General features: G+C 46.9%; 1 protein-coding gene across 1 annotated transcript in view; it reads right to left on the bottom strand.

Moving 5' to 3' along the window:
• Positions 1-16039, bottom strand: part of LOC147112079 (SH2 domain-containing protein 1A-like) — an 89728-nt gene that overhangs the window by 16608 nt on the left and 57081 nt on the right. The window contains exon 3 of the mRNA XM_085999598.1: positions 9828-9969. Within this exon, the coding sequence (XP_085855724.1) occupies positions 9828-9969 (142 nt within the window). The remainder of the gene's footprint in view (positions 1-9827; positions 9970-16039) is intronic.

The raw sequence follows: 16039 nt of genomic DNA, 5'->3' as shown, positions 1-16039 counted from the left end.
CTGGATTTAACAGCAGGAGGGTTGAACCCAAATTTATAGAATTGTTTCCTGAAGTGATTCTGTAGGATCATTGAAGAGACAAAGGGGGAAAAATTCAGTTGGTTGCGCCTCCCGTTAGCGCCTTAAGAGGGGCGCAAAGCAACTAGCGCCCGGGCATGGCGATATCTGCGCCTCTCGTGAAATTAACTAGACATTTTGCGGCAGCGCTAAACACTACCGCCACGATCTCCTGCGCTGGCAGATCGTGACCTCAGTCGAGTGCGCAACGCCCTGGTAGCGCCCCGGACCAGATATTGAGTGGCGCCCCCTGTCATATCGCCTGCCGCTAGCAACGACAGGTTGAGGGGTGCGTTCTGCAGTCAGAAAGGGACTGGGGGAGCGCTATTTAAAGGCGACCACTTCCTGCCTTTTTTTGTTGGTGACATTTTTGCACCACGCATTCTGAGAGAGAGAGAGACTTCTGGAGAGGTTCAACGCTGTGTGAAGGAGTTTTGGGTACTGAGCAGTACTTTGCAGGTTCATTTTGATTTGCCCTTCCTTGCATCGATTTAGAAGAGACTGTGGGGGCTGCACTGTGAGCTCTTTCCCTGGGTCTCTCTGTAGTGTATGTGCTTTAAGTCAGAACTACTTTTTACAGCTCCTGTGTACTGTAGTACCGGCAGTAACCACACCGGTATATAAGCTGTGCGCATGCCTCTGTAACCCAGTCTAGAGATGACCCTCCTCCAGTAAAGACCTGTTATTTGTTTATGTACAGCATCCGTGTAATTATTTATCCACTGAACCACGGATCTAACACTCTCCATTGTTCTTTCCAGCAGATTTGATGTACAAGTCTCCCCAGGCCGAGATTCAAGGCTGCAATGAGCAGGATGTGGATGGAGAGCAAGATCGACCCTCCCCTTTAAGAGCTGGCCGGTGCCATTGTGTCTGTGTTCCATTGCTGACTGACATCACATGAGCTTCGCCCGCCCTCTGAGGTAACGCCTCGCTCCTCGGCCTTAGCGCCTTAAGACAGGTGTGTAGCGCCTGATTTAGCGCTCCAATCACCTCCAGGGGCGATAAAAGCCAAGTTTGCTGTCGGAGGCGATAATTAGCGCCAGGCGCTAAACTTTGCACCCTGCCAATAATGGCGCCCCAAATGTGGTGATACCGAATTTTTCCCCCAAACACTCGACAAGCTGCTGAACATTTTGTTCGCTTCAAGCAATAAGCAAATAGATTTGGGGTGTTACTTCAAAAGGCCTTTTCTATTGCCAAGTTTTCGAACCGTTCTGCTCCTTTTGACACACAGGAAGGGCTTGATGGAAATGCTTTTCTGCCATTTTAGACTTTTTCACAATTACCGTGAAGTAATGTGGCTTTAGCAATAACTAGCAGTCAACAGGCAAAGAAACCCGGTGGCAGTAATCTGGTCTTAATGGCTGCGATTTGCCCTACTGCCGCGGGTGATGTCGGTGGTGGGTCTTGACCCCGCTGCTGGCTCCAGCCCGCTGTGTAGAATGATTTTACATTGATTGGGCTTGTTAAGCCCGCCCAGCGCGTTTGCTGGCCAATTAAAAGGAAGCGGGTCTAATGACCTCATTTGATGACGCGTCATCAGCCGGTTTCCTTAAAGGGGTCATGTCCACATTGATTTTGACGTTTGTGCTGTCAGTGTTCTACAGCATTGAGCTGTTACAAACACTGACAAACGCTGCACAAAGGTGCACGGCTGCACCCAGACGCTCCAAAACTCCCTCCATATGCTTATGGAGAAAGTCACAGCACGCAGGGAGGTTCTCTTCCCTTCCAATGTTCAGCCCTGACAGACCCGACATCTGGGGAAGTCGCATGGCGGTGGGTTGACAGCAGGGTCCCGACCTGCTGTCAAAAAAAAATTTCCCACCCAACCCACCACCGAACCCCCGGAAAATTCCCCCAAAAGTGTCATCGTCATCCCACAGAAATCTTCAGGACAGCTCCTCCCAAGCTCAAAACACAGAGCTTGAAAGTGTGCTGTCAGTATTAGCAATGTGTGAAATTCATCTGCTGCTATCTTAATGGACATTAGCCTGTTTATTTTAAACAGGTTAATGCATTCATTAAAATAGAGAACACAGGAACTTCATGTGAATGTGATAATTCATTCATTACATAACCATATAGTGTGCTCTCACTCCGAGAGTGATAGCTTCACAGCTACATGTTTTCATAGAATCAGACAGCACAGAAGGAGGCCATTCGGCCCATCATGCCTGTGCCTTTGAAAGAGCTCTCCAATTAGTCCCACTCCCCTGCCTTTTCCCCAGAACCCTGCAAATTTCTCCTTTTCAAGTATTTATCCAATTTACTTTTGAAAGTTACTATTGAATTTTCTTCCACCGTCCTTTCAGGCAGTGCATTCCAGATCGTAACAATTTGCTGTGTACTAAAATTTCTCATAATTTCTCCCCTAGATATTTTGCCAATTATCTTAAATCTGCGTTCTGTGGTTACCGACCCTCCTGCCAATGGAAACAGTTTCTCCCTATCGACTATTATCAAAACCCCTCATAATTTTGACCACCTCTATTAAATGCCCCCTTACCCTTCTCTGCTCTAAGGAGAACAATTCCAGCTTCTCCAGTCTCTCCACAATTCCTTCATCCCCGGTACGATTCTGGTAAATCTCCTCTGCACCTTCTCCAGAGCCTTGACATCCTTCCTAAAGTGTGGTGCCCAGAATTCAACACAATACTCTAGCTGAGGCCTAACCGGTGATTTATAAAGATTTACCATAACTTCGGAAAATGCTGGAAATACTCAGCAGGTCGATGACCTGTAACGTTGACTCTATTTCTCTCTCCACAGATGCTGCCTGGCCTGCTGAGTATTTCCAGCATTTTCTGTTTTTATTTCAGATTTCCAGCATCCGCAGTATTTTGCTTTTGTTTTACCATAACTTCCTTGATTTTGTATTCTATGCCTCTATTTATAAAGCCCAAGATCCCGTATGCTTTTTTAACAGCCTTCTCAACTTGTCCTGCCACCTTCAAAGATTTATGTGCGTACACCCCCAGGTCTCTGTTCCTGCGTCCCCTTTTGTTTTTACAGTGGTCAAAAGTCAAGGAAAGAAACTACAATTATATTAATGAGCGTGTAGTAAAGGCAGTGAGCGTGTTCCAGCTGCTTCATCACAAACATAATACAGCTAGCCTCATTTGTGTCCTAAAGGCTTATATCAGATAAAAGGAAATTACAATGTGTCATTACGTAGTTGATTTCTTTTGTGGCCTTTTTTTTTCCTTTTGAACATTTTATTCTTGTGCTCATCAAAGTGTAAGTTATGAACGAACAGAATGAAGCTCTTTACCTTTTTCAGCATCCAGCGTCAGCATCAGGTATAGACAGACTGAACATCAGCAAGATGTACAAAGTGCAGGTGAGACGAGGCGATAAATCAAGAAGTCCAGATTGATATCAACAGCTTAGGATTTAAAAATCTGTAGACTTTGGAGAATAGAAAGTACTGCGAGCCATTTGGTACATAACTACCCCTCCACACGTTCAGAACCTATACCAGCAAAGTCCCAATGTGGCATATAAGACACGCGTCCAAAACAGTTCCCCCTTCATGGTTCAAAACTCCCAGGCATGTAACGGGGGGGGGAGGCGGGGGGCTTCTTTCGGTCCATGTGCGAGATCCAGGACCAGACCATGAGGTGGATTTGTGGTCAAAGGGGGGAGTTTTTTTGTCTTACAATACCCCTGTGCAGCGCCTTGGGACGTTTTACTACGTTAAAGGCGCTATATAAATACAAGTTGTCGTTGTGGCTGCTGTTGAAAGCTCCAGCCTACGCTAATCTCTGGAGGTGGAATCAGCCTCACAGTGAGCACAACTCTTTGGCCTAGATTTTCAGTGTGCCGTGAGGCGGGCTTTTAGGCGTGCGGGGGGCTAAAATCCCGAATTCGGGGGTCCCGACATCATCCCACCCAAAACCCGCCTCCACGTAAGTTGCAAAGGAGGTGGGTACCCACCCCGCACTGAGACCCACCGACCCGAGGCGGGAAGGGATTAGTGCCAATTAACTGCCTGTTAACAGGTAGTTAACAGGCAGTTTTTAGGCTAATCCCTATTTTGAGGGGTGTCGTGTGGGATTCCCGACGGCTCCAAACCACGCCAGGTTAGAGCAGGCGGGCCGTCGGGTTGAAGGACTTGGAGGGGTCGCGATGTCGGTGTTCAGGTGAGTGATGGGTGCATAAGTGCAAAGGTAAGTGTGATTGGTGTGTCTAAAGTGTGTAAAGAAGTTTAAATTACCTGTACTTACCTTTACAGCCTTCCTTTCTCTAGGCTTCGGGAGTCCATCACTCAGCCGGCACTGAAAGCAAAATGGCTGCGATCTGTCAAAAGTGACAGCCTGCAGCTTTCAGTGCCGGTGAGAGTTCTAACTGAATCTGCGTAGAAGGACTCAGGTTACAAGTCAGACTGTCAGTGTTTGACAGCTTCAAACAGCTGTGAAACACTGATATTTCATCTGTCAAGACGTCTTGACAGATGAAATTTCAGTCTGTGACGTCACCTGTTGCCGGGTGGCCCTTAATTGGCCTGCTGAGCCCGCTGGGCGGGCTCAACAAGGTCAATCAAGGGAAAATCGCGTGGATTGGCCGGACGTCGATGGAGGCGGGACTAAAACCCAAACGTTGTAGTCCCGCCTCCTTCCCGACTGCTGAATGAAAATCCAGCCCTTTGTCTTTAACCCTCTTACATGATGACCTGGGTTAAACAGCTGCCAATAAGGAAGCCTGGCATGTCTCATTCAACTTTGCATCTAGAAAATTAAAGTGGCTGGCACACTGCAAACTGTATCGAATAGCTCCTCCCATCAAGCTGAAGGTCGATGTCCATCATATAGCTGATGAGGAAACTAAGTCTTGGATTGACAACTGCTGGAAGACATTGTCAAGCAGCTGAAAACATGTGCTCATACATCCGGGGTTTGGTGCCTATTATTAGTGGGCTGTAGAGAGGCAACTGGTTGCTGCTGAAACTCTGCACCTCCAAATGGTGGAACAACTGTTTGATGGGAGATGGAGGATGGTGGCAATGCACTCACACATAAGAACATCAGAACATAAGAAATAGGAGCAGGAGTAGGCCATTCGGCCCCTCGAGCCTGCTCCACCATTTAATGAGATCATGGCTGATCCGATTTTGGTCTCAACTCCACTTTCCTGCCCGCTCCCCATAACCCTTGACGCCCCTATAGCTCAAAAATCTGTCTATTTCAGCCTTGAATATATTCACTGGCTCCGCCTCCACAGCTCTCTGGGGTAAAAAATTCCAAAGATTCACGACCCTCTGAGAGAAGAAATCCCTCCTCATCTCCGTCTTAAATGGGCGACCCCTTATTCTGAGACTATGCCCCCTCGTTCTAGATTCCCTGGCGATGGAAAGCATCCTCTCAGCATCTACCCTGTCCAACCCCCTCAGAATCTTATATGTTTCAATAAGATCACCTCTCATTCTTCTAAACGCCAACGAGTACCGGCCCAAGCTGCTCAACATTTCCTCATAAGACAACCCCTTCCATCCCAGGAATCAACCTAGTGAACCTTCTCTGAACTGCCTCCAATGCAAGTATATCCCTCCTTAAATAAGGTGACCAAAACTGTACGCAGTACTCCAGGTGTGGTCACATTTTATGGTGAGTTATGTTACCATGTTCTGAGTAGCTCCTGGCACCTGCTATCTACCTAGTGAGAGCCCAAATCGGTGCTCGTCAACTGACTATCCTCCTTGAGGGGGGAGTAAGAGGGCAAAGCCAACAGCTGATGGAACATTGAGACTAAGTCAAGCCAAGTGGCAGACTCAATAATCTGATACTTGAGCTAAGCAGGCCCACAGCACTACAGGACACAGCTGATGATTGACCAACCAACATGTTTCCTCAATGGGGGGAGGTGGGGGGGTACACCTGAAGTTGGGATTCTTCCTAGACTGGATAAACCTGCAAGCCAGTGTCATGACAAGTACGGAGGTCCTAACTGGGCAAACAGCAGGCTGCTCTGCATTGATATGCTGCATGGTATTAGCTGGACAAACTCGAGCAATACTCGGTTCTTGCCAACCTGCACCTAAATTTTCTGGACTTGGGTGTGTCTCTACAGGGAGAGAGTATGACATCCATATCGGTTAAACATAAGAAATAGGAGCAGGAGTCGGCCATACAGCCCCTCGAGCCTGCTTCACCATTCAATAAGATCACGGCTGATCTTCAACCTCATCTCCACTTTCCTGCACTATCCCTATATCCTTTGATTCCCCTAGAGCCCTAAACATAAGAAAGATAAGAAACAACTCTATGGTGTCAAAAATAAAAACAAATACAGAAAATGCTGGCCAGTCGACATCTGAATAGAAAAAATATAGGTTAACTTTTTAGATATAACCCTGACAAAAAGAGTTATGCCCAAAACATTAACCTGCCTTTTCTTTTTACAGATATTGACTGACATGCTGTGTATTTCCAGCATTTGCCATTTTATTTTTACTTTTATCTTTTACTCTAGTGTCAACTTGCTTCAGTTGGTACCACGCTCACCTTTGAGTAATGAAGCCCCTCTAAGAACCGAGTATATGGAATTAGGCTGACACTCGAGTGAGGCACCGAGGTGATGCTGCATTGCCAAAGGTGCCGTCTTTCAGATGACAAGCTCTTGTCTGCCTTTTTAGGGATAACTATTTAAGAAGGGCAGGGGTCCTGGCCAAAGTTCTGCCTTTAACCAACGCCACTAAAAAATAGATTAATGATCATTCAACTCATTGCTGTTTATTGGACATTACAGTGCATAAAATGGCTGCCCGGATAACAACAATAACTACACTACACAAGCAATTGATTAAATGTGAAGCACTTTGAGAAATGGAGAAGGATGTGATAAGGTGCCTGTTACAAATTCACATCTTCCATAGATACATTTAAGGGTTCAATAACATCAATCACTTTCATAAGAGGTTTGAGCATCTTACTTCGATGGTAGTTGACTCACATTGCCCTGTATCTACTTGGTTTTTTTGTTCGTTCCTGAGATGTGGGTGTCGCTGGCAAGGCCCAGCATTTATTGCCCATCCCTCATTGCCCTTGAGAAGATGGTGGTGAGCCGTCTTCTTGAACCGCTGCAGTCCATGTGGTGAAGGTGCTCCCACAGTGCTGTTAGGGAGGGAGTTCCAGGATTTTGACCCAGCGGCGATGAAGGATCGACGATATACTTCTAAGTCAGGATGGTGTATGACTTGGAGGGGAACTTGGAGGTGGTGGTGTTCCCATGCGCCTGCTGCCCTTGTCCTTCTCGATGGTAGAGGTCGCGGGTTTGGGAGGTGCTGCTGAAGACGCCTTGGCAAGTGGCTGCAGTGCACCTTGTAGATGGTACACACTGCAGCCACGGTGCGCCGGTGGTGGAGGGAGTGAATGTTTAAAGTGGTGGATGGGGTCCCAATCAAGCGGACTGCTTTGTCATAAGAACATAAGAAATAGGAGCAGGAGTAGGCCATTCGGCCCCTCGAGCCTGCTCCACCATTCAATAAGATCATGGCTGATCTTCTACCTCATCTCCACTTTCCTGCATTATCCCCATATCCCTTGATTCTCTTAATATCCAATTTCCTGGATGGTGTGAACTTCTTGAGTTATGTTGGAGTTGCACTCATCCAGGCAAGTGAAGTGTATTCCATCACACTCCTGACTTGTGCCCTGCAGATGGTGGAAAGGCTTTGGGGAGTCAGGAGGTGAGACACTCGCCGCAGAATACTGAGCCTCTGACCTGCTCTTGTTGCCACCGTATTTATGTGGCTGGTCCAATAGCAAAACCCATAGATGGAACAATATCCTCCTCCCCTTGCAATCTAGACTGGATCCTTATGTCTTTTGCACATGCGTTTCTTCACTCGCTCTGAGTAAGGCGTCATTGTCAAGTTAGCAATAGATGAAACAAAGGGGGCGATTTTGTCAATGGGGGTGCGTTGGAGGCGGGATTGCTGCTTGTCGGGTTTTAGTCCCGCCTCCATCGACTTCTGGCCAACCCACGCTATTTTCCCTTGATTGACTTTGTTAAGCCCACCCAGCAGGCTTAGCAGGCCAATTAAGGGGAAGCCGGTTACAGAGAACGTCAACGTATGACGTTTCATCTGTCAAAAATTTTTGACAGGTGAATTGTCATTGTTTGACAGCTCTGTGAAGCTGTCAATCACTGACATTCTCTGTAGTTTGATGAGTCCTTGTATTCAAGACTCATCCAACCTCTTTCTTTAGCAGAAATTAGATGGTTGTTGCATTGGAGAATGCAACTCACCTCTCCACATTTGCACCCATCATTTACCTTCACAGCGCACCTTTGCACTCCTCCGACCCCCGCAGACCCACTGCTCGCCTTGATGACCCTGGCGGGGTTTGCAGCCTTCGGGAGGCCCGCACTTGTGTGGGTAAAATGGGGATAATCCTCTTATCTGCCTGTTAACTACCTGTTAACAGGCAGGTAAATGGCACTAATCCCCTTCCCGCCTCCAAGGAGACGGGACCCGGCGCGGGTCGGCTACCCACCTCCTGGGAAGATGGCACGGAGGCGGGTTGGGGGCGGGATGGGCACCCACCCCCAGATTCTGCCATTTTCCCGGCAGTCCTGCCTCCAAACCCGCCTCCCCAGGGCTGGCAAGATCGCGCCCAGAGTTTGGTTTGAATCATAAGCTGCTTTATTCCACAGTAAGCTGAAACATACAACACAGCAGGTACGATCACTTGGTTCAAACAGTGCACCTATATTCCCACAATGCGACAAATTAAAGAACATGTAACTCTACTCAACTTCAGTGGGTCATCATTGCTTAACCTGAAAATATAAAATTCTTAAGTGGCTTGACAGGGTAGATTCTGGGAGGATGTTTCCCCTGGCTGGGAGTCTAGAACTAGGGGGTCACAGTCTCAGATTAAGGGGTCAGCCATTTAGGACTGAGATGAGAAGAAATTTCTTCACTCAAAGGGTTGTGAGTCTTTGGAGAACTGTGGATGCTCCGTCGTTGAGTATATTCAAAACAAAGATCAATAGATTTTTGGATACTAGGAGAATCAAGGGATATGGGGATAGTGCGGGAAGGTGGAGTTCAGGTAGAAGATCAGCCATGTTCCTACTGAATGGTGGAGCAGGCTCGAAGGGCCAAATGGCCAACTCCTGCTCCTATTTATTATGTTCTTATGTTCTAAACAGAATAATCTCTCTGTAACCTGCGCTGCAGCCCAGAGCACAACCACTCCCTCTGTAGTCACCTGTCTTTTTTTTTTCATTTCTCACAGCACTTCATTGCCTAACTGACTTGCTAGTGTTTGTGTTCCTTTCTTTAAAATGCCTGACTCCAGTGTCAGTATTTAGTCACAACTGACTAACGGACTCAGCCCCTCCGATGGCTGCACCCCAAGGACGGAGTCCACTAACCTAGCTTGACAATGACATCTGCTGAGTTCAAATCAATACAATTGCCGCAGCAGCAGATTATCTTCCATTGGCTCCAGGATGCTAGTTTCATACACCCCGTCTTAAAACCAATATAAACCTGGAGACCTTGCTGTTGTGTGACTTTAACTAATTGCTTTAACATAAAAGCACAGTTTAAGTTCATTAATATCTTGATCCTTACTGTGGAAAAATAGGTAAAGAAAAATCAGAAATCTGACAGCGCCGTATAAATGTGAGTTTATCCTTGACATTCTTAAAGATGGACATAGTCACTGGTTGATCGCAACAAGCACTGTACCTGCCTGTAGATAATAGAGTCAATTATATTAACATGAGCACATTACATATGTCACTCTTCTCACCTTCATTCTGGCTTCGGATTTTATAGCTTTTATATTCCACTGGGTAAAGTAATGGCACAACCGTCCCTTGGCTTGGTTTCTCATAAGTCACAATTAGTTTTTCTATGCTGCTGAAAAACCGAGGAAGAACTCCTTTCGACGTCTGTGGTGTGAAAGAATAAGATTAAAATAGATTAGATTATGATATCTGATCCCACAGTATAAGCCAGTCAGAGTGCTCAAGTTCACCAGGTTGGCTGTTAACTAAACAGAGCCTGGCACCTCCCAAACCCGCAGCCTCCACCACCTAGAAGGACAAGAGCCAGCAGGTGCAATGGAAACACCACCACCTCAAAGTTCCTTTCCAAGTCATGATCTCTGGGTGACTGTCTGTGTGGAGTTTGTACATTCTCCCCGTGTTTGCGTGGGTTTCCTCCGGGTGCTCCGGTTTCCTCCCACAGTCCAAAGGTGTGCGGGTTAGGTTGATTGGCCATGATAAAAATTGACCCTTAGTGTTAGGGGGGATTAAATACGTGGGGTTACGGGGTTACAGGGATAGGGCTTGAGTGGGATGGCTGTCGGTGTAGGGACCGGGTGCTAGGGTTTGGATGATCAGCCATGATCTCGTTGAATGGCGGAGCAGGCTCGAAGGGCCGAATGGCCTACTCCTGCTCCTATCTTCTATGTTTCTATGTTTCTATGTAAAATCCTGGAAGTCCCTACCTAACAGCACTGTGGGAGTACCTTCACCACACGGACTGCAGCGGTTCAAGAAGGTGGCTCACCACCACCTTCTCGAGGGCAACTAGTGACGGGCAATAAATGCCGGCCTTGCCAGCGACGCCCATATTCCCAGAGATTTTTTTTTTAATGTTAATGAGTCTGACATGGGTCCCATGCATGTAAAATTCATTTTGCAATTAAAAAGGATTCTGTATGGCCCAATAAATTGTTTTGTCTAAAATACTGTACTCTAAATAGCATTGGGTAACTTGCCAATGCCTTGCTATCAGCAAGTGACAATATGGGAGCTAAATGTATTGTGCCAGAACACTATCTGCCATATACTTTCAGATGATATTCCACCCACTGTGGAGTTAATACTAGTTTTATCAGCTTGCTCTCTTTTAACTCAATACTGGAAAGCTATCTGCAAAGGTTTTACTGGGGGTGCATTGTGAAAAGTTATTTAACTCTCCTGTGGAACCAGCCACTCTTGAATTCCCGATTTGTATCTATTTATTTGAATCTGCCCTTCCGTGCACTTACAACCCTCCGAGATTTCTGCACTCCTCTAATTCTGGCCTCTTGCACATCCCCAATTTCCATCGCTCCGCCATTGGCGACGTGCCTTCAGCTGCCTGGGCCCTGAGCTCTGGAATTCCCTCCCTAAACCTCTCTGCCTCTCTACCTCTCTCTCCTCCTTTAAGACACTCCTTAAAACCTAGCTCTTTGACCAAGCTTTTGGTCACCTGTCCTAATATCTCTTTATGTGACTCGGTGTCAGATATTGTCTGATTACGCTGCTGTGCAGCACCTTGGGACATTTTACTATGTTAAAGGCGCTATATCAATGCACGTTGTTGTTGTTGTGAAGCAGGAACACCATGCTGTTCCTTGTGATCTTGGTATGGTTCCTGTCCTTGTTGCCAAACTGAGTAAAGACAGTTTTCACTGAAAATAAACCAATAGACTAAAGAAATGAACAATTCCTCAACCATAAACTTTTTGAGGTTCTGTGTTGATTCTCAAGCTATCTATGCTGCAACCATGAGTACAGGTCTATTCTGAAGAACTAAGAAAATAATAGAAAGACTTGCACAATTTAACACAGTCTCAGAAACATTTCAAAATGATTCATACACATTTTGGTAGTGTATACCTTAATCTGGGACTGATAATCTGTGGGAAGTGGCTCTAGTTAAACACTCCAAAGTTATACAACATCAAGACAGCAAATCTAATGATATGATATGTGTTTATATATTATATTAATTGAAAGAACAGAAACCTTTACTAGCCAGACCCAATAACCACTGCTGGCATTGAAGTGTAAGCTTATGTTGTGAGGTTGGTGGTCCTCCAGAGTTTCACAGACCACCATTGCCTCGATTTTAAAATTCTCATCCTCATGTTCAATCCCTCCATGTCCTCACACCTTCCTATCTCTGTAGCCTACTCCAGCCATACAACCCTCTGAGAACTCTGCGTTCCTCCACCTCTAGACTCTTTTGCATCCCCCACTGCCTTCGCTCCACCATTGGAGACCGTGTTCAACTGATGAGGCCCTAAGCTCCAGAATTCCCTGCCTAAACCTCTCTGCCTCTCTACCTCTGTCTCCTCCTTTAAGGCGCTCCTTTAAAGCCACGCCATTGACCAAGCTTTTGGTCATCTGCCCTAATATCTCCTTAGGTGGCTCGCTGTCAAATTTTGTTTGATAACACTCCTGTGAAGCACCTTGGGATGTTTTACTACATTAAAGGTGCTATATAAATACAAGTTGTTGTTATTTCATTCAGACAACCCAACATTAAACAGTGACTCTGAGAAAAACAGCAGGGCCATACAAGATTCCCAAGCTGGCAAATCAGCTGATTACCCAGGTCTTCAGAAAACTGTGCTCCTAACCCGATTCATGACCCGAATTTCACTCTTTCAAGACATTATAGATTCAAGAGTGTGATTGAAATGTAGTATCTGTTTGATTAACATTATTACACACTGTTTGAAATTCAAGGCTAAAGTATTTTTTTCCTCCACGTTTTGATCTTTTTCTTCTAAATAAAGAAAAGGATCTGTTCCCTCCACCCGTTCTTTAGCCCATCCCCCTGTACCACATAGCAGTCCCCTAACATCAGATGGGCACAAGATCTGCTCCCCGTGGCCAGTGCCGCTCTGAAACCAGCCACTGGGGAGCAAACAAGGATGATCCAGGAGCAAGTCTGACTACCCTTTCTGCGGGGAACACCTGATACCTGTTCTGTGCAAGGTTTTGGGTTATTCAGGTAACAGGACTTTGCTAATTCACAATCCATATTCAGGTGCCACAATAAGGACATTTCAGTGAGGTGGTTACAACATCAGTGTGGTGCTGCATGTTCTAATGTTTGTGTTATTAAAATTTGTGTGGTTATGGCAAACAGAATGGTTATCTTGTTGTCTGAGTTGGACTAGAAGGTCCCACAGCCCTAATCTGCATCACCCATTCAATGGGTCAATCAAGATCAAGATGTAACCAAGGGTCACATTGAAACCAGGTCCACTATCTGTGCTTCCTTGTAGTACACCACTGCTAGTTTGTCTAGAACCCTTGTAGGGTTACCACCTTTTGACAAGTCCAAAAGCAGACATGGGCACATAGAGATTATGAATGGATATGGCAGGGTGGGAGTTGGGGGGAGGAGGGTGCTAACAGCTATTAGTAAAATCAATCACTGAACTCACACATTCACTCACATATCCTGCAGTCTTCCTTGCAGCAACATCACTACACAGTGTCCGTACTCATGCACTATGAGTGACAGCTTGTCCAAACACTCGGCACCTTTGTGAACTTTAGTGCCGAGGCACTGGTTTGATTGACAACTCATCCAACCAGTTTCAATTCTTGACGCATAGTTGAGCTACTTTATTCAACCAATCTAAATGGCAGGAGGTAATTGCCACTTCAGCGGACCGATCACAATTTCCTTCCTGCAGTAGCAGAATTTTCCATGCTCACCAAATGTTAGAAGGAAGCTGAATGACAGCTCAATATGCCCGTTATGTGTTAGGGGTTTTAGCTCAGGTATTTTTCTCATCTTCGGTGAGAAAGATCACTTCTGTAAGTGAGCTGCAGTGTGCCTTTATAGGTGTTGAATATGAATCCTTGTCTGGCTGTATTTTCCTTACTGGATGTGATTGAAATGTAGTATCTGTTGTAAGGTATCCTAGTTGTGTATCTTTTATCTATATATATATTTAAAAAAGGATCGATCTGTCTGTCTGTCTGTCTGTCTGTCCGGGCATCACTCAAAAGTTATAGGCCTAGAAATTGGCCAGAGGCGCCCAAGCGGCGCAAAGTTCGCTTGTGCGCTGGAATTTGCGCCGCGATCGCCGCATTAGCGATCACCGCAAATTCAGTTGAACTGCCCCTAGAGGGAGACGGGGCGCGGCTAGAGGCGCTCCGCGTCCCTCTTAGGGCGCTGAAACTGAATATCGCAGCGTAACGTGCCGCAGCGCCACATGCTGCGGCACGGCGCGCTGCGGTACTGCAGGCCTTCCTCCCACTCTTAAGGGGGAGGGGCCTGCAACAGCACGATCACCGCTCGCGAGTGCCGGCAAACGAGCCCGGCACCAAGGAGAAGTGCCGGGCTCTCGGGAAACAGCCGGCAATGCCGCGGTGGGGGGTTAGGAGGCCGGGGACGGAGGTGCCGCCCCGCACCTCCACCTTAACTTGCGCCGCTGCCGGCACAGTAAGGCCCCGTGAACCGAGCGCGGGTAGCGAACGGCGCAACTGCGGCATTCGCTACCAAATATCGCGAACGGGGCGCAAATGGGGCGCTGCGCACACCAATGACGTCATCGGTGGCGGCGCAGTGCAAATGGCTAACGCCACCATTAGCGCCCCTGCTGAATATCGTGGGAGGCGCAGCCAGTGGCGCTACAGCCACTGACTGCCTCTTTAGGCGCTAAAAGATGGCGCTACTCACCCAATTTTTCCCCCATAGAGCGTACCTACACATATGTTATAGCAAAAGAAAGGTTATGATTAGGGGAGTGTCCTAGGTGTATTTACTTTTTGGTCAGACAAAAATTGTTTGGACAGTAGACAAAAAACGTTCAAAAAACGGAAAAAAATCCGCTCATTAGCGGTTGACCAATTCTACCGCTCATTAGCGTTGAGTGACGTGATGGTTGACCAATCCTATGGGGGAAGCGCGGTGCATCACGGGGGGCGTTTCATGGCGTGTGTGGGCGGGGCCTAATCCTTCAGCCTGCTGTTAATTCGGCCGCTTTACCTCAGCTTTTAGTTTTATTCACATTTTAACAGCTTTATTTTTCCCACTTTGTGTGTGTGTGCAGGGGATTTTTTCCGCGCCTCGAAACAAAGAGACGGACATGGGAGCGAGTTGAAGGAGGATTGCTGGGTGGGTGAAGAGAGAGACAATAAATAACTAACTTTAGCCTTCTTTCCTCTATTTGAAAGGGTTTTTTTTTGTGGATGGTTCAGAGGAGATTGAGGCCCGGTCCGGGGGCTCGGCTCCGTTTGCGGCCGCGGGCCGGGGACTTGGGCTTTCCCCCCCTCGACTAGGCCGCAGGCCCAGCCGCAATCGGCGGTCTGAAGCCGGCGCCACGAGAGGCTCAATCCGGGAGCACTTTCCGACAAAGACGCCGCAGTTTTCATTCGGAGGCGGACGAGGGGGAGAACTTTTAATGGATTTTTCACCGCTTTAGTTACCGATTTTTTAAAATTTTACCTCAGTATTTTCCTAAAAAAATAAATAAAGTCTCTGTTAATAGCTCCTTATTTCTCTCGGGGTTTTATCTTTTTTTTTAATTTAAAAATTTCGGGTGCTGTAGTTAGGAGTTACGGTTATTTTTTAATTAAGTTTTTAAATAGATTATTTTTTAAAAATTTTCGTCCGTTTCCGCTGCTCCAATTTCCGCCATTTCTCCGGTGGCGGAGACGGTTCAGTGCGCACGTGCGGCCCTCGCCTGTCAATCAGCCGCGTAGCCCCGGGCAACAAATGTGCTTCCACAGGAGGGGGAACTGCAACTGCTGCAAATCAGGGATAAGAACAGTAAAACGTGCTGCAGCTTATCTATTGAAAATGCAGTTAAAGAGTGAGAGGTTAGGTTGAATTTTCTGTTAGAGACCTTGGTCAGAACTTGGGAGATGTTCATCATAATAAACCCGTGACCTCCACCACTTAGAAAGACAAGGGCAACAGGCGCATGGGAACACTGCCACTTCCAAGTTCCCCTCCAAATCACACACCATCCTGACTTGGAAATATATCGGCCGTTCCTTCATCATCGCTGGGTCAAAATCCTGGAACTCCCTCCCTAACAGCACTGTGGGAGTACCTTCACCGCACGGACTGCAGCGGTTCAAGAAGGCGGCTCACCACCACCTTCTCAAGGGGCAATTAGGAATGGGCAATAAATGCTGGCCTTGCCAGCGATGCCCACATCCCAGGAACGAATAATTTAAAAAAATTCTATTCTCTCTCTCTCTCCTTCCCCCCCTC

Source organism: Somniosus microcephalus, chromosome 10 (assembly GCF_052327205.1).
Source record: "Somniosus microcephalus isolate GS21.2 chromosome 10, FLI_Smic_1.0, whole genome shotgun sequence".
Lineage (NCBI taxonomy): Eukaryota > Metazoa > Chordata > Chondrichthyes > Squaliformes > Somniosidae > Somniosus > Somniosus microcephalus.
This window is presented reverse-complemented; position numbering and strand designations above follow the sequence as displayed.